Here is a 23882-nt window from a genome sequence, read left to right as displayed (position 1 = left end):
GTTGTCTCTCTCTCTTTTTTTTTTTTTTTTTTAAAACAAAGCTTGTGTCTGCAGTAATTGAATATGGTGGTAAACGGGTCAGAGGAAGTGACCTCTTCAGCCCCAAAGATGCTGTGGCTATTACCAAGCAGTTCCTCAAAGGATTAAAGGTATATTGCTATGCTTTCCTAAATAAGAAACAGTTGAAGCCCCTGACCCTGAGAGTGAATGAATGTGATCTTCCAAGTAACTTCAGGATTGCCGCTGATTTAGTACTGTCAGTTAAATGAGAGACTTCCCAGGTGGCGCTAGTGGTAAGGAACCCGCCTGCCAATGCAGGAGACACAGGAGATACAGGTTTGATCCCTAGGTTGGGAAGATCCTGTAGAGGAGGGCATGGCAATCCACTCCAGTACTGTTGGCTGGAGAATTCCATGGAAGAGGAGCCTGGCAGGTTACAGTCCATGGGGTCGCAAAGAGTCGGACATGACTGAAGTGACTTAGCATGCGTGCATGCAGTTAAATGAAATTAAAGCAGACGGTCTCTTGAAAGCTTTTTCTTTAAATACTTTTTTTTTTTTTTTAATACTTTCTGTATTGGAACAGCATCAGCATTGGCCCAAACAGCTAATAAGGGAATAGTAAGATATTTCGGGAAATACCCAAGAATAAAAAGGCAGCCTGTTAGTCATAACTATTTTACTCCATTTGTTTATAATTTAAGGTTTGTTGGGTAGTTTTTCCTGTGACAGAAATTAAAGATGAAGCAAGCGATTATAAATCTTTTAAAACTACCTATTTTCTTAATACGGTCAAAAGTTCGTTGTAATCTGCTAGCCTTTCTTTATGTTTCCTGAAATTTTTTCATTTTCCTGAGTGTTTCTAGTCTCTTTTGCTACATAGTCCTTTTCTTTTTATTTACCTATCATATAATATTTTCTCAAAAGAATGAATCAGTGAAGAGATAAGGAATTTAAGCAGTTGCATTTTAAAAATTCCTTTATAATAGCTAGCCTTAAATTACAGAGTATTTTCATAAGATTGGAACATTTCTATTGATAAAAATAATAACTAAAATTGTCCTAAAATTCCTGGTTGACTCTTACCCCTTGAAATCGCTATTGCATGTCCTTTTCTGATATGAGTATCGTTAACAGTTACATTGCACGTTTCAAAAAAAATGACATAAGAACCATTTCCCCCTGTCTTAGGGAGTAGAAAATGTATATACTCAGCATCAACCTTTCTTACATGAGACCCTGGACCATCTCATCAAAGGAAAGCTTAAAGAAAACCTGTATCCTTATCTAGGCCCCAGCACACTCAGAGACAGGTAAGAGAACAAAGATATTAATGATAAAAATCAGAAACACTAAGAAAATAGGAAATTTAGGGTACTATAAGAGACTACAACCAAGATTCTGTCATTCTACTCTTCCTTTCCCAGTTGTTTCAGTTCTCAGGTTCTTCTGGTTTTACATGTGTCAAAGTTAGATTTAAATTCCTCTATCAAGCCTGAGTATTATTTCTTTTGGAATACAGAAACAAATGTTTCGGAGCACTCCAGATACTTGTGTCCTGTCCTTAAGTATCAGACTAGTTCACTTATGCCATTTAAGGTTCAGTTCCGTGGCATCTAGCATTTGGAGTTTCAAACATTAAAGCTGAAAATAGATTTGCTGCTTGATTGCCATCCAGAGCAGGTTGTTACTATTTTTGGCGAGGACTGGACTTTGCCAAATGTGGCCAGTATACACACTGAGACCTAATTAACAAAGGCCTTTTGTCACACTGGAGGAAAGGATGGTTTTCTTTTTAGGTATTAACTGAAGGAAGCAATTGTCATTTTAATCCGGTGGTTTGTTAAGTTTTAATAAAAACAAAGCTTGTCCAGAATAAACTTACATAAGCCAACCTGAAATTTTAAATATACATAAATTCTACCTAGTTATAAATTCTATACAAAAAAAATTTATGTATTTTTTATTGGGACCACATATTATAAAGAGCCTAATATATGTAGCTGAATCCTATTAGATAGATTGATTTGCGAATTGTTACTGTTGGTATAATTCTTCTATTATTTCAGCTAATTGTAATCTAAGGCCTTGGAAGAATAGTGTTTTATGAATGTAATAAATTTCCAAAAGGAGAAAAATGTTTTGAGGTACATAAATAACTTTTGTATGATAAAAATGTATTTTTTTCACTTTTTCTTAAAAAAGCTCTGTAGTCTGGTAACAGAACAGAAAAAAATTCTTTTTTTTTTTCTTTTCAATTTTATTTTATTTATTTTTTTTTATTATTTTTTTAATTTTATTTTATTTTTAAACTTTACATAATTGTATTAGTTTTGCCAAATATCAAAATGAATCCATCACAGGTATACATGTGCTCCCCATCCTGAACCCTCCTCCCTCCTCCCTCCCATACCATCCCTCTGGGTCGTCCCAGTGCACTAGCCCCAAGCATCCAGTATCATGCATTGAACCTGGACTGAAACATGTAAAATATCATGTATGAAAAAAATTCTTTTTAAAAATCCAGGGTTGAGAAGCAGAACATCTGGGGTTAAATTCAGACAGTATACTCATTTGGAATCAAAATTTAGAAATGTCAAGCAAAGTGGTAAAAAGGAAAGCCAGCCCAAAGCTATTCACCTGAGTGGCTTTTTGAAAAACAGTATAACTCTATTAAATAGCCTCTAATTAACATGATAAAAGTAAAAATATTGATTTTTCTTATGAATTTCATATAAGAATTATTGAACAAGAAATTAGCTAAAGGGACATAATAGATCACCAGAAGAGTGGATGATTAGTTCATGACAGCAAACCTTTCTAATTTGGGGAATTCGTTTCCAAATAAATTTCAAAATGATGCTCTTCCAGCAAAATGCACAATTTATCAGTTGTCAGCATCTGTTAAAGCATTTGTCACTATTACCTAAATATATGTTAATAATTCAATTGCTTCATCCTTTTTTATAACAAATATTTGAATGCTTTCTATATGTCAAGAACTGCTTAAGATGCTGGGGAAGTAGAAGTGACAGGAAAGGCAAAGAACCTGCCTTAACTTACATGAAGGAGACAGACAGTAAAGTAGTAAACAAATAAAAAATATAATTTGGATGAGATAAGTGCTATTCAGGAAATAAATAGGATAATAAGCTACAGAGTACTTTGTCAAGGTGGGAGGGCTACTTCAGATGGAGAGAACCTCTCTAAAGAAGTGATATTGAAGATGAGTTTTGAATTACAAGAAAGAACCAATCACATAATGATGAGGAAGAAAAGCATCATAAGCAGAGGATACACCAGAACAAAGTCCTTGAAGAAAGAAAACTTGGCAAGTTCATGGAACAGAAAAAAATCCAGTGCAGTTGGAGCATAGCAAGTAAGGAGGAAATAAGTTGAGAAGTAGGGCTGGATCACATGGGGTCTCGTAGGCCCTGGTAAAGATTTTTTTTGTTTTTTGTTTTTAAGTGGCATAGAAAGCCACTAAAGAGCTTTAAACATTCAAATGACATAAACTGAACCATGTATTAAAAGATCAGCTTTTGGGGAGCATGGATCATTGAAGGTAAAATTAGAAGCAGAAAGACTACTTAGGAGGTGGCTGCAGTAGTCCAGGTAAGAAATGAGGATGCTTTGGATAAGGAGCCTGGGAGCGAAGGTAGAATCAATAGACTTACTTAATGGGAGTAGAGTAATGGGACATGGGTAAGAGAGAAGTCAAGAATAATTCTCAGGTTTTAGAAGGAAGTCAAGAGTTTTATTGTTAAATTGCAGATGTCTGTTAGATAATTGGAAATGTTCAGTGCTAAATTGGAAGTCGTCAAGATTTTGGTGACTTAAAGCTATGTCACCTTTAAAGGTGATTAGATCACTCAGGGAGAGAGCATAGAAGGGGGAAAGAAAGAGTCCAGGACTAAGCACTGAATAGAGGATATGGAGTCAGCAATAGAGACTGAAGAAGAGACAGACAGACAGGAGGAAAATCAGAAAAGCTTGATGTCATAAAGATCAAGGAGTGAGTGGTTACCTAAAGACTAGTCTTCTGAGATATAAAAAGTTGAGGACAGTGAAAAATCCATCAGATTTGGCAATATGAAGGTCTTCGATGACTTTATTCCCCAGTTTCAGTGAGTTTGGAAGCCAAATTAGAGAGGGTTACAAGAAATAAGATAGAGATGACAGATAGATGTATGTAACACTTTTTAAGAAGTTTTACATGAAGAGGGTCAGAAAATGGGATCATAGTCAGAAGAGACTGTGGGCTTGGGGGAAAGAGAAATTCTAGAGCACACTTATAATCTGATGAGAATTATCCTAAAGAAAGAGAAATAGGTAATGCAGAAGAGAAGGGGGAAGAGTTGCAGAAGTGAAGTCTGAGGGAGCTAGAACACAAGCAGAGGAGATTTTGATGGGAGCAGAGGTGCTTCTTTCACTGTAGTAGCTTTGATGGTGAGAACATGGAAACCACCTTGTCTGATTACTTCTATTTTTTCAGTAAAATATGACATCAAGCTATTAGGTGAGGTACAGGATAAAAAGAAAAAACATTGTGAAATTGTTATTTTTAGGCTTGGAATCAAATTTACTAGGGAAATGTAAGTAAAACTTCTAAGCAGGGTTGAGTGCCCATTGGAGTTTTGTGTTGTTAGTTTAAAATACAGCCCATGAGCCGAGTTGTGTGATTTTTCTCTAGCAGGTTTTAGCTGCGCTAGAGTAAATGAAGAGAAGGCTGATAGCTGGGTTCAGCCAGGATTTGGGGAAATGAAAAAAAAGGAAGGTATTGGATAGTGAAAAAAGTATTGTTGAATGAATTGGAGGTATTGATGAGGTCAAGGAATTATTTCTTAGTAGAGATATTAGCATAAGTGAGTTGAAAGTTGAAGGACTGGTTATTAGAGAAAGAAGTCTTGTATTCAAGATTGAGTGGGTAGCCGTTCCCTTCTCGAGGGGATCTTCCCAACCCAGATCTCCCACATTGCAGGCCGATTCTTTACCAGCTGCGCCACCAAGGAAGCCCTTTTGTATTGCAGATACTTGTAATGAAAACGTTTATATTATAATCATGGGTGTTGGTGGCTGTGAAGGACGGAAGAACAAATCAGTATGGGTGAGGAGACTGGGATGTGAGATGATGTTAAAGTCGCTGAAAATCTTGAAAGGAGCAGGAATGAAAAGGAGGACAGTAAACCAGAGTTAAAGTCTTCAGGGAATAAGAGAGTGACCAGGAAAGGAGGTCAGGAGAAAACAGTGCAACTATGTCATGAGCTTCTGAGACAATGAAAATTGTGAAGAAGGCAGAAAATTGGCTATGAAGCTGTGGTAGGAGGCACAGAAGATGCATCTACCGCCTCCTGGCCCTGTTTTTAACAGAAGGAAGGCTGCAGAGGACTTGAAAAGACCTGCTAAACAATATACTTATAAAAATTTGCCATATAGATATACTCGCACAAGTAAACAAAGACATGTACACAAGGATATTTACCAAAACATCACTTGTAATGGTGACCAAAAAAAAAAAAAAACCCACCCAGAAACAAGGTAAATATTTTTCAATGGAGAACTGGCTACCTAGATTATAGTACATTGCTGTGCATTCTTCTTAAGAAATGGCATAACTCTTCATGGCGTGATACCAAAAACTTTCTAGGATATGTTAGATAGAAAATCAAGATGCTATAATACCCCTTTTGTGTAAAACTGTATATTAGCATAAATGTGATTGCGTACATAGGTGTATATAAATAAGTCTGTGCTTGACTATACATATATTTATATATCTGTGCGGGCTTCCCTTGTGGCTCAGCTGGTAAAAAATCTGCCTGCAATATGGGAGACCTGGGTTCAATCCCTGGATTGGGAGGATCCCCTGGAGAACGGAAAGGCTACCCACTCCAGTATTCTGGCCTGGAAAGTCGCAAAGAGTCGGACACGACTGAGTGACTTTCACTCACTCACTCACATATATATACACAAACACATGTGTGGTTATGAATACAGTAAATATATCTGAAAGAATAAATAAGAAATTTTTAATAATGGTTACCTCTGGATATTAAGACGGTAGTTGTAAAAAAAAAAAAAAAAAGACAGTAGTTGTATACACATCTATCTTTCCCACTAGGTATTAAGTACTTAATCTTAAAGTAAGAACTATGTTTTATTAATATTTGGGTTTTTCACAATATTTAACACAGTGCTTTACATATAGATGTTCAGTAGATTTGTCAGATTTCTTATGTAGCCACCTGTAGTGGTTGACATGATAAGACTTAGAGTTGGGAAATTTAAACTAAATAAATTTGATTGATATTACCAGAAAATTTCAATGTTTGCAGTTTGCCTGTACAGTATTTTGATTCTGTATTCACTTAGCCCCACCCTAAGCTCTAGTCACTGTCTTCACCTTAGATCATCACATTTAAAAGAGTCATTGATTATAGTCATCTTTATGGTTAACTTAAGTGTCATCATGATAGAACTTCTTGATTTTGTTGTTACTGTAATAGTAGAAGATATCAAAGGAGATCTGGCAAGAACACAACTTTGCAAAACCAGGAACGATTGTAGAAATGTTTTAGCCCTTAGCTGAGTTAGTGGTTAACCTGTTTGGCGGTGTAGCTATATCCACAAGTTAGGTTTGATCTTTCTCTGCAGATGGTACTTTCACAGATCTCATTGAGGCTAAATTTTTTTTCTTGCTCCAGAATTGCTTTTTATCCCTCATAAAAACAAGCAACTGAAACATGTGATGAGAAAATGAAGCTATCTGGTCAGGCATTCCAAATTTAGTAGAATTCAAAAAGGAATTACTCGTTCACATTTGTACCAACCGAGTAGAATCTTGCTTTTGTTTCTATGGAAGCAGCAGCCCTTTCTCATTGGCCTTTTCTCCTCCAATCCATGCTCATATGATCTTTAACCATCTGTAAGTACTAATTCAAAAATTTGAATTTTAGCCATAACAGCCCACAAAATAGGTAAAATATTGCCTCTTAAAAGTTGTAAGTTTTTCTGCTTAATGATTAATGATTATAGTAATGATTTCCAGAAATACTGTATAAATGTTTTTATCTTCCAATAAAATTTGTTGCCATTTAGTCCAACTCTTTTGCATCCCCATGGACTGTAGCCTGCCAGGCTCCTCTGTCCTGGGATTTCCCAGGCAAGAATACTGGAGTGGGTTGCTTCTCCACGGGAACTTCCCAACCCAGGGATCAAACCCATATCTCCTGCTTGGGAGGCAGATTCTTCACCACTGAACCACCTGGGAATAGGGTATAAATTCGTTGGGTTCTCAAGGTGTCCCTGTATATCTATGTACAGCATGAACAGACTAATGTTTTCTAATGTTTGCTATCTGCATTAATTAATGCTTTCAGTTGCTATGGTGAATTACAGAGCACAGGAAGATGTGTACAAAGAATTGAACTTGTGTATTCCACTTACCTTTAACCATTATATAAAAATGTTTTACTGTTGGCCTCATCAGAACATCTACTTTTAAAATTCACCAGAGAAAGGAATTAAATGGAAAAATGTCAGAGATTTTTTATTTTTTTCCACCGATGTTCTTCCTTAAGCCAGCCTAAGTAGTAGGAAGTGCAGGAAGATACATTTATTAATGTTTTCATAACCAAATGTGACATAATCATCTCTGTTAGATACACAACTGAGTAAAGTTCTATTAGCCTATCCCTATGTAGGTTTGTCCTTACATTGATACAACCTAAACTCACAGTTACCACCAGTGACATTTTCTTCCCTCTCCAGCAATACGAAAATACTCTGGCACCCTGAAATTATCAAACTAAAATGTAGTATTCTCTGGCTGTGTTAGAAACCCACTTGAATTTACTCCTTCCCAGTTCTTGCCTTTCTTTTCCATAAGAAAGATATATACTCTAGAAGCAGATGATCGGCAGAGGGCAGCTATGGAAAAGCAACATCATGTTCCAGGATGAGCCTTGTTACTCTGCTCAGCTGCTTTTTAAATTGACTTATCAGACCAGGGACTTTCCAGGTGGCTCATATGGTAAAGAATCTGTCTGCCAGTGCAGGTGACACAGGAGACTCAGGTTTGATCCCTGGGGCAAGAACATCCCCTGGAGGAGGAAATAGAACCCACTCCAATATTCTTGCCTGGAAAATCCCATGAACAGAGGAGGCTGGTGGGCTACAGTCCACAGTGTCACAAAGAGGTGGACACGACTAAGCATGCACACACACTTATCAGACCAGGACCTCAAAACGAAGTGTTACTGTCCAGTTCCTCTCGTCAGTCACGTGTACCCCTGTAAGAGAGAAACCTGCTTCCCTTATTCTTAATGAAGCAATCTGTGTAATTCATGAGTATTTATTGAAAATAAGTTGCAAGATGGGTCTCTGGCTGTATTCATCCCTTAATGTAAAGAGCACTGCTTATGGAATGTTACTGTAAAAAATACTCATTTTCTGGCAAAAAATCATTTCAATTTTGAGGATTTTATTATTTCTGAATACTGTGACTGCCTGTATTTTTTCTCCTCTTGTTTTCTAAATATGTAGGCTAGCCCTAGATAGCTAGACCTATTGGTAGACCCTACATAGACCAAATATTGGTAGAATGTCTTCTTGATGGCACATTCTTACAACATTTGATTTTTTTCCCCACAGAACTCGTCCTTTAATGAATATTAAACCAGTTGAGACTGCACTTGAGAAGCCATTATTATCTCAGAATCACTGGTACCTCTAGAATCAATATATTGGGAAGAATTAAAAACATATATCCTTAGAAATTTAGTGATTATTCATTATTCACTTTTGCTATGGTAAAAGTTACAGGGACTCATATCAGTTTTTAAAGTTACAACCAATTGTAGTTTATTTGATCCCTTTCTCATGAAATAAACCCCTAAAGATCCTGACAAGAGCGGAACTTGAGTTTTAGATATTCATAGAAATCTTAGAAATACTAGTATTTCTAAGAGAAATACTTCTGTAGAAATATTAGTAAGAGTTGAAACAACACATATCAGATGTAAGAAAAGACAAGGACCTGTATTTTGCCTGAATATTCAGTCTCCGAATAATTGAGAGATCATCATACTTTGCAGAAAAATATACTATCACTGTTACATAACTCTTAAGCAAATTTTTCCGCAAGAAAAAGCTGGCCAGTAACTAGAAGCAAAGATGTGAAGGAAAAAACCTTGATAGTGTAGAAAATGTTAGTCATTCGTAGACAGTGATGATGCTTTCCTAGAAGTTTATAAAGGATTTATAAATTTATAGGAAGTTTATAAAATAATCTGGTGTATAGTCTAAAGCACCAGATTACTATTGGATTAGTAACAGCCTTAAGGCTCATATCTACTTCTCTGTACTACTAGAGGTGATCATACAAATTATATATTAAGGCCACTACAAATTCATTGTTTCTCACCTCACTTGGGCCTTCAGGGGTACTCAATCAGATTTATGTATCCTTAGATACATAAAGAGAGAGGAGAACCCTCTCTCTCTGTCTTATTCACCACATCAGTTTAGAATGTTTGCCATAATCTCCAAGTCACCTAACTGACACCAGTGTTTCTGCTTCACAGTGAAAAAAATTGCATGTGTCAAACATTAGCTCCCTCAGTGTCTGCTGCTGCTGCTGCTAAGTCGCTTCAGTCGTGTCCGACTCTGTGCAACCCCATAGACGGCAGCCCACCAGGCTGCCCTGTCCCTGGGATTCTCCAGGCAAGAACACTGGAATGGGTTGCCATTTCCTTCTCTGATGCATGAAAGTGAAAAGTGAAAGTGCAGTCAATCAGTTGTGTCTGACTCTTCGCCACCCCATGGACTGCAGCCTTCCAGGCTCCTTCATCCATGGGATTTTCCAGGCAAAAGTACTGGAGTGGGGTGCCATTGCCTTCTCCACCCTCAGTGTCTAGCCCATGTGTATAGGATTAGTTAGATATATCTACCTTTATCTCCTTCCTTCATTCTAAAGGAAATACATCCTTTCCTTATTTAGAACTAACCTCTTTGCTATCACTAGTTTTAGACTCCTACCATCGCTTCTGAAGCCTTTCTTGTAATTATTTGCACTGTCTCTCCTTTCTCTTTCTCTCCCTCTCCCTCTTCCTCTGTATTTTCAGCTTGTCTTCCTCTGGTTACTTTCCTGCAGGCTCCACACTTACTCAGGTTTCTCTGTTAAGTAATAAGTTTAAAGCCCTTGAGTCAGGGTTCTCTTCTAACCTATCTTCCCTTCACAGTCAAGCTTCTTGGATAAAGTTACTGCCTTCACTCCTCACTTCTTCAGTCCATATACCCTGGCTTCTTGCTTCACTCTAATACACTGAAACATTTCTTGAAAAGTTGCATTGCAAGAATATACATAGTGGTCTCTTTCAATCCTCACTTAACCATTCTGTGCTTCTTAAGACTCATCTCTTGGCCTCTCCCTCTGCTTCTCCCCCTACCTTTCTGACAATCTCCTTCTCAGCAGCCTTTGCTAGCTACTCTTCTTGCTTTTCCTGTAAATCTTAAAGAATCCACTCCCAACTCTGTCTTTTGGTTCTCTTCTCACTCTTCTTGATCTCCCTAGGTAGAATTCATCTGTTCCCATGGCTTCAGTTGCCACTTGTTTTCAGGGAAATCACCAGGTCTCAATGTCCAGATGTCTGGTGGACAACTCCACTGGGGTGTTCCACAGGTATCTCAAAGACAGCATCTTTTTGTCTTCCTTTAAGTCAGTCAGTCTTGCTTTCTTTGTTCTCAAACTTAAACTACTATAGCTAGTCACCAAAGCCAGAATTCTTAAAGTTATCATGGATTCTTCTTTTATCCTCATCCTTCACATTTAATCATTGACCAAATACTGAAGAGTCTACATTTTTTGTATCTTCTATGTCCAGTCCTTCCTCTCCACTTCTGGTATTTCTTAGTTCCAAATTTTATCATATCTTCCCACAAGTCTTAATAGCCTTTTGTTCCCCAAATTTTCCCACCAGCAGCCCCCAATTCATTCTCACATAGCTGCCAAAATTATCATTCAAAAAGGCAAATCTGATCATGGTAACCTGTTACAGCCCTTTGGTGATCCCCCAATGACCTATGAGATTCGAGATTCTCCCTCTCACTGTGTTGTTGAGTGCCTAAGTCATGTCTGACTCTTGGCGACCCCATGGACTGCAGCAAGCCAGGCTCCAGTGACTTTCCAGGCTCCTCTCACTATATCTCTAACTTATATGCCTCACACCAGCCATAAAGGAGAAATTAGGATGACTCTGAAGTTTTTGTCCTAAGCAAGTTAAAAGATAGATTGGCCATCAGCTAAGATGGGGAGAGCTATATGTGGAACAAGCTTGGAGGAGATTAGGGATTTGAACATGCTGAATTCAGATGTAAACTAAACAGCCAAGTAGAAATGTCAAATAGATACTTAAGGCTAGCCTTTAGGAGAGAGATCTGGGCTAGATATAGAGATTTGGGAATCATCAGCAGATAAATGCATTTTAAACCACAGAACTAAGTGCAATCACCTAGGGAAGTGCAGTTCAATAGAACTTTCTACATGATGGAAATGTACTATATATCCATGCTATCTAATAAGATAGGCTACTAGCTATATATGACTTTTGAGCACTAAAATAAGGCCAGTTACACTGAAGAACTGCATTTTTAATTTTAATTCATTTAAATTTAAATAGCCATATGGGGTCGCTAAGAGTCGGACACGACTGAGCAACTTCACTTTTGCTTTTCACTTTCATGCATTGGAGAAGGAAATGGCAACCCACTCCAGTATTCTTGCCTGGAGAATCCCAGGGACAGGGGAGCCTGGTGGGCTGCCATCTGTGGGGTCGCACAGAGTCGGACACGACTGAAGTGACTTAGCAGCAGCAGCAGCATGTGGCTAGTGGCTACTACATTAGCCAGATCCAGGGAGTAAGTGTAGATCAAGAAGAAGGGAGGACCAGTGACTGGGTTCTGGACATTCCACCATTAAAAGGTCAAGGAGATGAGATGAGACCATCATGAGACACTGAAAAATGTAAACCAATGAAGTAGGAAGAAAACCAAAACAATATGATGTCCTGGAAACCAAGTAAAAAAAGAATTTTGAGAAAGACCAAATGATCAACTTAATTTAAAAGGATCAGAAGCCTCGATAATACACAGTACTCACAGGATATGGAAAGTAGGCACTTTCCTGAACTGCTGGTAGAATGACATCAGTGGAGCACCTTGGAGATAACTACCAGAATGTTAAATGCACAATATGTCCACACAGCCATATATAAAAGGCAGTTTATAAACTGTATATAAAATACATACTAAATATATACATATATATGCATGTATCTTATAATAAAAATATGTAAATTTGTGAATACATGTATATACACAAATTTATACACATAGTATCTCTGAAAGGATATACATAAGAGATGAGTAAGTGTTTGCCTCTAGAAAGAAACTGGGGTACAAGAGTACTGAGGTGAGAAGAAAGCATTTTTTTTCTTTTTTTTTTCTACAATATACCCTTTTTTATGTTATACCATATGCAAACATTTATCTAGTCAAAGCCAGATATTTTATTTTATTTTGGCCATGCCACACAGCTTGTGGGGTCTTAGTTCCCCTACCCGAAATAAGTCAGGGCCATCTGCAGTAGAAGCACAAGAGTCCCAGCCACCACACCAACAGGGAATTCACCAAAACAATATATTTTAAAATTAAGAAAATGATTGTAGAATATATAGCACTATGTGACACTTAAAGCATTGTGGTGCTAAGTACATTTTTTCCAGTGGGTAGATTTGAATGAAGCTTATTTTGGCTTAAAAAGTAACATTTCAAAGGCATAATTTTAAGTCCTAAGTTCACATAGAAATGTCATAATTGACTCTGCTGAATCAATTGCAAAATAACTATCCCTTCATCATTGGGAGTCTTCATTGGGTATCTCTGAAGCTCAGAGATTATCTGAATATATTTTTAATTTTTTTTTCTTTATTTTACTTTTGGCTGTGCTGAGTCTTCCTTGCTGCCTAGGCTGTTTCTCTACTTGCAATGAGAAGCAGCTGTTCTCTAGTTGCAGTGCTTAGGCTTCTCATTGCAGTGGCTTCTCATTTCAGAGCACAGGCTCCAGGTGCGCAGGCTTCAGTAATAGCAGCATGTGGGCTCAGTAGTTGTGGCTCCTGGGCGTAGAGCACAAGCTGAGTAGTTGGGCACAGACTTAGTTGCTCCGCGACACGTGGGATCTCCCTGGACCAGGGATGGAACCTGTGCCCACTGCACTGGCAGGCAGATTCCTGTCCACTGCACCACTAGGGGAGTCTCTGAATATTTTTTTGGTTTGTTTTGTGTTTTAATTGAAGTGTAGTTGATTTACCATGTTGTGTTAATTACTGCTGTACAGCAAGTGATTCCATTATACACATGTATACTTTCATTTTATATGCTTTTCCACTATGGTTTATCACAGGAGACTGAATGTATTTCCTTGTGCTATCCAGTAGGACTTTGTTTATCCATTCCATATGTAATACATCTACTGACCCCAGACTCCCAGTCCATCCCTCTTGCATTTCCCCTTCCCCTTGGCAACTACGAGTCTGTTCTCTCTTACTGTGAGTCTGTTTCCACTTCATAAATAAGTTAATTTGTGTCATATTTTCTGACTTACTTCACTTAGAATGATAATCTCTAGGTCCATCCATGTTGCTGCAAATGGCTTTATTTCATTCATTTTTATGGTTGAGTAGCATTCCATTGTATTTGTGTATCGCATCTTCTTTATCCATTCATCTGTCAGTGAACATTTAGGTTGTTCCCGTGTTTTGGCTATTGTGAATAGTGCTGCTATGAACATAGGGGTGCATGAATATTTTTGAGTTATAGTTTTGCCTGGATATATGCCCAGGAGTAGGGTTGCTATATCATATGGCAATGCTATTTTTAGCTTTTTGAGGAACCTCCCTACTGTTTTCCATAATGGCTGCACCGGAACGTTTTTAAATAGCCACAATTTCTGATTCTGTTTTCATGAAGTCCCACAAGAACAAATACTCTCTTGGTTAGTGATTCCTTTAAGATGTTTTAGAATAAGACAGAGAGACAAACAGAAAGGCCAGTGTAGGGTTGTTGGGGCTTTGGGGAGCTTTTTTTTCATGATTTATACATAAGCATGCACATCCTTTGACTAAAGATGTTTCTATTTAATTTTGTGCTGTAACCTCCAAAATAGATGCTTCTACTTGATGTAATTTTAAGTAATGTCCAGTAAGTGATTTAACAAAGTTACTTGCCTACTAAGATTAAGTAATTTTATCTCCTCTTGATGACATGAGAAAAGAGCAAACTTTGACAATTTTGAAAATAATGTAGAAACAAGGGAAAATAACAAGATCTCCTTGTTGTTAATATCTACAGAAGGACCTAATAGGAGGACTACTCACTTTTGTTATAAAGCCATTTTGATAACGATTGAAACAGTGAAACAACACAGTATGACCTAAATGAGGCTAGTGACTGAGATGATGTGTCAGAGTGTCCCATATCAACCACCCACGAGTTCTTTGTTTGTTTCCATGGTTTCTTTTTCGTGGTTTGTTAAAGGATTGAGGAACGAAGATTTTAAGAAGAGGTGGGATTCTAGAATTAATTTATGTGTCCCATTCTTTTTTTGCACTCAAAATACTAAATGTTTCTGGTTCCCGTGTTATGGGACATCCAAATACACCAGTACTTTCCAAAATACTTTGAGGTGCTTGGACAGAAGCCATTGTAATGACACTGTACTAAGTATTTGACAAAGGGCTTATATATGAAAGGAGATGTGTAAGCATAAATTACTGTTATATTGATATCATATCACAGTGAAGTACTCTTCAGCCTCTTGAATATAAAAGAATATTTCTACATTTGGTTCTAGCAAACACTATTGTGCTATTCTGAAATCCACTGCACAGAAATTATAAGACATCCGCTCATAAACAGAAAGCAAATCACTATTCAGCATTTCCTGCTCTGTTTCCTGCCAATTTGAGATAATTAAAACTTTTTTTAAACCTTTTATTCTATTCTGCTTTAATTCTGCTTCCTTTACCAAAAAAGAAAGATTCAGAAATTAAAACTGTGTGTATAATAGTACAGCAGATCTTTGCTTTTTTTCCCCCTTATCCTATAAAACTAACTTTCTTTATTATTGCAGACCTCAGGATATCATTGTGTTTATCATTGGAGGAGCCACTTATGAAGAGGCTCTAACGGTTTATAACCTGAACCGTACCACTCCTGGAGTGAGGATTGTCCTAGGAGGAACCACGGTGCACAACACGAAAAGGTAAGGGAGAACATTCAGGCCTGTAATTCTTTCCCCTTTCCCAGAGAAGAAGACTTAAACTCCCTTCATGTAGGAGAAGTAATGTCAGTGCTGACCAAACTGAATACGAAAATGAGTAAGATAAAGATAGAACGTAAAAAATAAGAAAATAAGTGCCTGGAGAGAGAGGTAAAAGAGCCGTGGATTCTGAGTGGCTAAGAGAAACTAGTTTCATGAAGATGATAGTGTGGAAACTGAGCCTTGGAGAAAAAAATGGACATAAGGCGGGAGAGCACATTCTAGGCAGATTTAACCACGTGAACAAGTAACGGAAAGCTGTAGACAACATACATAGAAAAAGAACAGCAAGTAGTCAACTAGCTGGAATGTATGTAATAAGTGAAAAGGTTAACTGAATGCCATAGTTGTGGAAGGCCTTGAATTCTATGCCGAAGAATTTTTTTCTGCTTTCTTATGTAGAAAATGAGGAATCATTGAAAGTTTTCAAGCAGTACAGTTACAAGAAGGTCACAGTAATTTAGGAAGATTAATTTAGAAGCTAAAGGTAGGAAGGACAAAGGATGAGGAGGAAACTAGAGACCCATGGCATGATAGTTAAATTTAATGATTGGGAGCCCTGAGAGATCCATGCTGAGCCATGTATACATAGATACACAGGAAGGCATTAGAGGTGTTTGTGTACTTTTTCACTTTGTATTATTTGCCTCATTCAGCTTTCTGTTTTATAACCTGCATTTTGTAGTCTGTGGTAAAAACTTCTTATAGTTCTAAATATATAATCATTCATTAAACAAATATTAATTGAAAGGTAAGATAGACTGGATTCGAATCTTCCCTCTTACCATTTTTGTGAATTTATGCAAATTAGTTAACCTCTGTCGATTTCCAGAGCTCACTGTCCATTTATGTATTTCTTTTCTTGAATTTCCAATTCATGTTCTTTGTCACTTATATAAAGGATAGTGACCATTTTTCTGTTATGTATTTTGCAAAACATATTTTCCTCTATTTGGTATTTTTGTTTTGTTGTATAAAACTTTTCTTTTTTTTAACTTTTATGTAGTCAGAGTTACCAATGATTTTTGCCTCAGATGTCATGCTTAGAAAGTTCTTTCCCAGTCAAGATTATATAAATACTAACCTCTATTTTTTCCCATGACTTTTAGGGCTTGTATTTAAAGTTTTTTTGTATTTATAATCTATCAAATTGTATTTATAATCTATCAAAGTTTTATTTTGGTGTAAACTGTGTGTTGAGCTTATTTTTATAAAATTTGCAGAAATATTACATGTGCATACATACATAATTACACACAGAAAAATATACAAATGATAAGCAGACAACTCAATGAAATAACACAAAGTGAGTACATCCATGTAACCACCACATAAATCAGATAACAGCATGTTATCAGCACCTCTGGAACCCTTCCTTATGCCTCACGTCCCCTTTTTTGCACAACTCCATGTAAAATAATAGCTCTTATGACTTCTGTTATTATAGTTTTACCTGTCCATAAAAGATACTTGTTGAATGAATACAGAATGGTTAAAATTAATCAGTTCTACTTTTCTTACAAATAGATCCTTAGACAAATCTCTAATCCCCTTCAACTTATAAACTACATTTGTCCAGCATTTTTATTCCACTTTTTTTTATAACCCCAAATGAATCATAATTTTCAGTATTTATTTTCAGTATTTTTTCCACATATTTACTTCTCCTCGCTCTTCATCCTGGTCCTTCTTTCCGATCCGATTTTCTTCTTACTAGAAACATCTTATAGTAGTTCTTTCAGGTCATGGTCAACTTGATGTTTTTGTCTAAAAATATCTTAGTTTAGCCAAGTTTAGAATTTCAGGTTAATAGTTTGGTTTTTTTCCCCAGCACTTAGAAATCAGAAGACAGTCCCAGAATACAGGGACTTCCCTGATGGTCCAGTGGTTAAGACTCTGCACTTCCACTGCAGGGGGGTATGGGTCCCATCTCTGGGAAACTAAGATCCCACATGCTGTGTGGTGTGGCCAAAATGAAAAAATTTTTAAAAAGAAGATGACCATGAAATACTATTTTCAGTTGTTGCTATTAGGAAGTCTACTCTCAACATCTATAATTGTGTCTCATCTGGAGGCAATATTTTCTTCTCTGGCTCTTTTTAAGATTATCTTTTTGTCTTTGATGTTCTTGTTTCAGTATTATACATCTAAATGTGAATTTATTTTTATTTATTTTAGTTGGTATGAAAATATATGTTTGGCATTTCATAATTTCTGGAAATTTTCCAGTCACTATTTCTTTAAATACTGCATTTTTTCTACTTCCTCTATTCCCTCCTTCTGGAATTCCTGTTAGCTATATGTTAGGCATTTATCTATTTTTTCATGTCTCTTAACCTCTTATTTATATTATCTACCTGTTATCTCTCTGTGCTGTCTCCTGTGTAATTTTTTTCATATTACTACTTCAATACAGTAATTCTCTTTTCAGCCATGCCTAATCTGTGTTTAAGCTTGTAAGTCCTATTTGCTTCTTTTTCCAATTTGCCTGATTTTTTTTTTTAATTTTATTTTATTTTTAAACTTTACATAATTGTATTAGTTTTTGCAAACATCAAAATGAATCCACCACAGGTATACATGTGTTCCCCATCCTGAACCCTCCTCCCTCCTCCCCCCCCATACCATCCCTCTGGGTCGTCCCCAGTGCACTAGCCCCAAGCATCCAGTATCGTCGCATCGAACCTGGACTGGCAACTCGTTTCTTACATGATATTTTACACATGTTACAATGTCATTCTCCCAAATCTTCCCACCTCTCCCTCTCCCACAGAGTCCATAAGACTGTTCTATACATCAGTGTCTCTTTTGCTGCTGTCTCGTACACAGGGTTATTGTTACCATCTTTCTAAATTCCATATATATGCGTTAGAATACTGTATTTATGTTTTTCCTTCTGGCTTACTTCATTCTGTATAATAGGCTCCAGTTTCATCCACCTCATTAGAACTGATTCAAATGTATTCTTTTTAATGGCTGAGTAATACTCCATTGTGTATATGTACCACAGCTTTCTTATCCATTCATCTGCTGATGGACATCTAGGTTGCTTCCATGTCTTGGCTATTATAAACAGTGCTGCGATGAACATTGGGGTACACGTGTCTCTTTCCCTTCTGGTTTCCTCAGTGTGTATGCCCAGCAGTGGGGTTAATTTCTTCTTTTCTCATGTTTTCAAATCCTTTTCAAATTTTTCTTTAACCATATTAATTCTATTATCTGAAGTCCTTGGAGATCTAATTCTGCTATTGTGCCTGCTGATATTAACTCATGATGACTCATATCTACATGTGTTCTGTAATTTGGGGTTATGAGTTATCTTAGAGAAGACTCATGAGGGGCCTAAGTTGAAGATATAGCTCTTCTGCATAGTTTTTATTTCATTTAGACCAGGTACCCAAAGAGTATTATCAGTTCAGAACTTTTTTAATGTTAACTTCTGTCCTGAAGAGTTCCTGAACCATGCAGAACCTATACCTGTTTAAGTTTCCTTGTGATCTTCCTGTGCAGATTTTTGTTTTTCTATTCCTTCTTTTCAATGAGGGCCTCTCAATTACTCAAGAGTCTTAATTCTAATTCCCTTTCTTACTGAGTCCTAAACCCTGGATCCTGATCCTTTGTGGCTGTTAAAATACAGTGTCCTTGTTTATAAACGTTGCCATGTACTTATCGGGTAGTCACAAGCATTGGTTTATACTTGCCAACCTAAGTTTTGGTTCCCTTTTTGTGATGACTTAGAGTTTCCCTTAATTTCTTAAGAGGTTTAGCTATTCAATTAAAAGTATGTTTGTCATTTTTTTATCCAGCATTTCTATATGCTTTATTTAATTCCACCTTATCTAGTTGACCTTCATTTCAGAAATGGAAGTATAAGTGTGGTTGTGATCTTGGAAAAGTTTAAATTGGTAGTAACATTACATGAAGTTTACTCTAATTTGAAAACTATTAGGTGATATTCGGAAGCTTAGCGGTGTATTCTAAAATGTCAAACTGAGTATTTTGTACCTAATTCAGTAGTCTGTGGGGTACCATTGAATATTTTTGAGCACTGAGTGACACAAAATATCACAACTATTTTATTCAGTTTTCTCCCATTGCTTCTACTGGTGGTGGTGACCCCATGGACTGTAGCCCACCAGACTCCTTTATCCATAGAATTTCCCAGGCAAGAATATTGGAGTGGGTTGCCATTTCCTCCTCAGGGGATCTTCCTGACCCAGGGATCAAACTTTGATCTCCTTCTTAGCAGGTGAATTCTGTACCACTGAACCACCTGGGAAGCCTATTGTTCCTGCTCCTGCTAATAAAAATAATAATCGTAGTAAATATTTATTGAACATCTACTATGTGCTGGGCACTTACCAAGTACTGTACATATATTAAGTCATTTAATCCTCAATAAGGTATATACTATTATTTTCAGCACTCTGCTTATGGAAACTGAGGCAGAAAGATTAAATAACTTGCCCAAGTAAACATGGTTACAAAGAGAGCCAGTTCTCAGAGCCAGAGTCCATGCTTTTGATCATTCTTCATTTCCTTCATAAATATTACTTGAAAGCCTGACAATGTATTATTTTCTAAGTAATATTTAATAATTTAGGGTTTAAAATGTTTTACTACTAGATAGACATATAGGATTTTATTTTCTTAATCTAAATGAGTTCTCTCATGTTTGTATATATAATTATCTGCTTTTAAATAGGCTTTACTATCAGAATCTAAAAAGGCTAATTGACTCTTAAGTGATCTTTCTGAGAGTTAATATTTCCCATTGAGTGTTTGTAGCCTCATGACCCATACCTAAGAACTATAGCATCTTCTCTTTAACTTGAAGTATTAGACCTTTAAAACTAATTACCTGTATCTCCATTTAAAAGGGGGGCTTCCCTGATAGCTCAGTTGGTAAAGAATCCACCTGTAATGTGGGAGACCTGGGTTCGATCCCTGGGTTGGGAAGATACCCTGGAGAAGGGAAAGGCTACCCACTCCAGTATTCTGGCCTAGAGAATTCCATGGACAGTCCATGTGGTCTCAAAGAGTCGGACACGACTAAGCGACTTTCACTTTCACTTTCAATTTAAAAAATACTTTGGATTTAGAGGGAAAGATAGATTAGCAAAGATTTTTACACATTTCTTTGTAATTAAGTCATATTACATATAAACAAAAATGCATGTATTTTCAGGTATGTTTGGCTAATTAATTGTACTATGAATAAAACTATATTTTATTAAAAATGGGAGGGAGACCCTAAATATCTAAGTTTTTCTTTAAATTAGTGTCCCAAGTCCTGAGAAAATAATGTTTAATGTAAAAGTAAGAAAGTAAGGCAGAAAAATAAAGTAAAGCAGCTTTGTGAAAGCTATAGACTAGATTCTTCCAACTAGCCAGCTCAATATTTCTTTGTCTGACCTAATAATATGTTAAGCAGTATACCAAATTACATTTGAGCAGATATCCTTAGCAATAGAAGGTTCAATAAAATCTTGGACAGGATTGTTCACTGGCCCCTGATCAATGAAACTTTTAGAAAAAGGGAGTTGCTATGGTAATTACCAACCTGGAAAAAAATTAATATTTGCAATACATAAATGTTCCAAAAACTGGTTTTTATAATTTACTTTCATAAATACATAGCCTCTAGCAATAAGTATGGAGAAGGCAATGGCAACCTACTCCAATACTCTTGCCTGGCAAATCCCATGGACTGAGCGACTTCACTTTCACTTTTCACTTTTGGAGAAGGAAATGGCAACCCACTCCAGTGTTCTTGCCTGGAGAATCCCAGGGACGGGGGGAGCCTGGTGGGCTGCCGTCTATGGGGTTGCACAGAGTCGGACACGACTGAAGCGACTTAGCAGCAGCAGCAGCAGCAGCAATAAGTAACTAGTGAAATTTTTCACTATCAGTAAGAAGATAGTGAAATGTGTATTTCAGACACCAGTTATTGTAAAGGCTCAAGTAATTGAAAGCAACAGTTTCAGCTTTTAGAGGAAAGGCTCATTTTTCATGATGATTGTGGACTACCTTGGGTATTACTAGACTATTAAGTAATTAACAGTTCACAACCCTTAATACATATTGAAATCCCAGACACTCAGTAAATGGGAAGGTTAATATTTTTTAAAAACCAGCTTTATACCTCAATACAGTAGGGCTGTGAGCAGCAATAATTATATAGGGGGAGAAAGTTTGAATGATTTGTTTCTGTGAATTGTTCGGGTTTAATTTTTGTGGGTGCCTGTATAATTTCCTATGTAATACATGGGTTATTTCTTAAGAAAAAAGTCCAATGGAATAACTGATAAAGACACAGCTTTCCCTCACAAAAGTATTATTTTGAGAGATTATGGTGACCAGGAAACAGTATACTTTTAGATGTGTCATGATGAGCGCCCTTGTTTTATACTTAGAGTTATGTAAAATATGGCATGCCCACGAAGATCTGGATTGGTAAGCATTGCAAGAAATAGAAATCATACCTTGAGAATTCCCTGGCAATGTGGGGGTTAGGACTCACTGCTTTCACTGCCATGGCCCAGGTTCAAGCCTTGGTTGGGAAACTTAAGGTCCTGCAAGCCACGAGAGGTATGGCTGGGAAAAAAAAGAAAATCATATCTTGTAGTTTGGAGTGTTATAGGCTGATACAGAATCTTTTATCCTTCCCGAGTGGGAAATGCCTGTTTCAGGGTATTTCTGGGATACAGGTCACTGGATTTTCCTAGTGTATTAAGCAAAATCTGATTTATTTTACAGTCAGCTCTCACCACTACCACTTACTAGTTTATGATTTGGAGCAAGATATTAATGTAATAGGTAGATGGGTCAAAATTGATCTCTTGCATCTTGGAAAATCATCTGTACCTCTCATGTAGCAACTTTAAAAGTCTTTATCCTAGGATACCTTCTATTTCTAAAATACATTGACATTACCTTTACTTTTGTTTTGAAACAAAATCTTAATGTTAAACAAAAATAAAAAATAAAAAGCAATTTTTCTTTCCCTCTCTGAAGTACTTCCAGAACTCAGTGTAACTTTGGTGAAAGAATAGGGACCATGCATAAGTAAGCCAAGTTTTAAGTCAGAAGTTATGTGAAGATATATGTCCCTTAGATTTTATAAGGAAATATATATTAGTTGAATCTGAAATTCAACTTCCTTTTCAGAGTTCTGCTTTAAGCTGCTCTCTCTTAAGTAGTAATACCTTAATTCTTTAAAGCAGTTCTTTTATGACATTTTTTCAACCATTCAAACACTGGTCACAATTAAGCAGAGTTCTACAGGTCTTTTGTAGTTATATGACTTATTTCTATAGGGCCTACTCTGATTAGGTGTAATTGTAATTATCTTTGTTTAGATTTAAACTCTATTTAAAATAGATGGTGTGTGTTTGCTGCTAAGACACCAAGGAACTTTGCAGAAGCTAATTATCTCCTTAGCAACATTCTTAGTAAAACTGCCTTCCAAATGAAGGGAGGTAGTCAATACTTTGTTCTCTCTATAGCCATATGAAGTTTAATCTGAATTTTGTATTGCTTTCCCTTCTTTTTTACATAATGAAATACAAAGAAATAAAAGATAGTAACCAATCACAGGGACTTCTTTAAGGGCATCATTTTAATGCCTTTTTGAAAGCAGAGAACCTGCCCTGAAAAAGGACCCAGGTAAATGGATTCAACAGTACCCTGAACACGTGCGTGTGCCTGCCCTAAGCAGTAAGTCTTTTCTGCCTCTGGGGTCCAGGCAGGTTTCAGTGTGTAGACTCTCATCTCCTGTCTCAGTGTTCACCCTTCCTATGGAAGTACTTCCCCCTGCCTTACTCCCTCCCTCTTCATTTATCTCATTAGTCATACTGGCCTAATAGATCCTCAGTTAGGGGGGGAATAATTCAAATTTCAACTTCCAGCATTATACGTGACATGAGTTGTTCTAGATCACCACAGATATTTCCACCAAAGTCTGCGTGAAACAGTGAGAAGTCATTTTGGCCTAGTTTATCTATTCTAGAATAGATAAACATTTACTGAACAAATGAGGACAGCTGTATTTACTGAATATTGGAATGCCTCTGTGCATGAAAGCAAAGATCCTCATCCTTATGAAGCTTACATTTTAATGCAGAGACAAATAAATAATGACTTAATAAATAAGTATTCTTTATAGTAAATCAGAAGATGATAAATTCTATGGGGAAAAAAAGGTAGAGCAAAGTGAAGGGAAATCTGTAGTGTGTGGAGGCAGTAGGGAAGCCACACTACTCAGTGTATCAGGAAAGGCCTCATGAAGAGGAGGTCTGAGCAGAGACTTGGAGGAAGTGAGGGAATGAGCCAGACACATGTTGGGGAGAGCATCTCAGGACAGCAGGGCTGTGGTCCTAAGGCAGGATTTTGCAGTGTATTCAAGGAGACTGGGGTCTGGGGTGCAGTCAGAGAGGTGTTGGGGGCCAGATCATGGAGGGCCTTGGAGACTATTTTGAGGGCTGGTTTTTACTGAGTCAGAGAGC

At 37.0% G+C, this 23882-nt stretch overlaps 1 protein-coding gene across 1 annotated transcript in view; it reads left to right on the top strand.

The window, feature by feature from the left end:
- Window positions 1-23882, top strand: part of VPS45 (vacuolar protein sorting 45 homolog) — a 67478-nt gene that overhangs the window by 25689 nt on the left and 17907 nt on the right. Inside the window, exons 12-14 of the mRNA XM_005894878.3 lie at window positions 42-149; window positions 1191-1312; window positions 15187-15318. Coding sequence (XP_005894940.1) covers window positions 42-149; window positions 1191-1312; window positions 15187-15318 — 362 coding nt within the window. The remainder of the gene's footprint in view (window positions 1-41; window positions 150-1190; window positions 1313-15186; window positions 15319-23882) is intronic.

This window comes from Bos mutus, chromosome 3 (assembly GCF_027580195.1).
Source record: "Bos mutus isolate GX-2022 chromosome 3, NWIPB_WYAK_1.1, whole genome shotgun sequence".
Lineage (NCBI taxonomy): Eukaryota > Metazoa > Chordata > Mammalia > Artiodactyla > Bovidae > Bos > Bos mutus.
The sequence above is the reverse complement of the archived record's forward strand: the minus strand, read 5'-3'. Positions and strand labels throughout refer to the sequence as shown.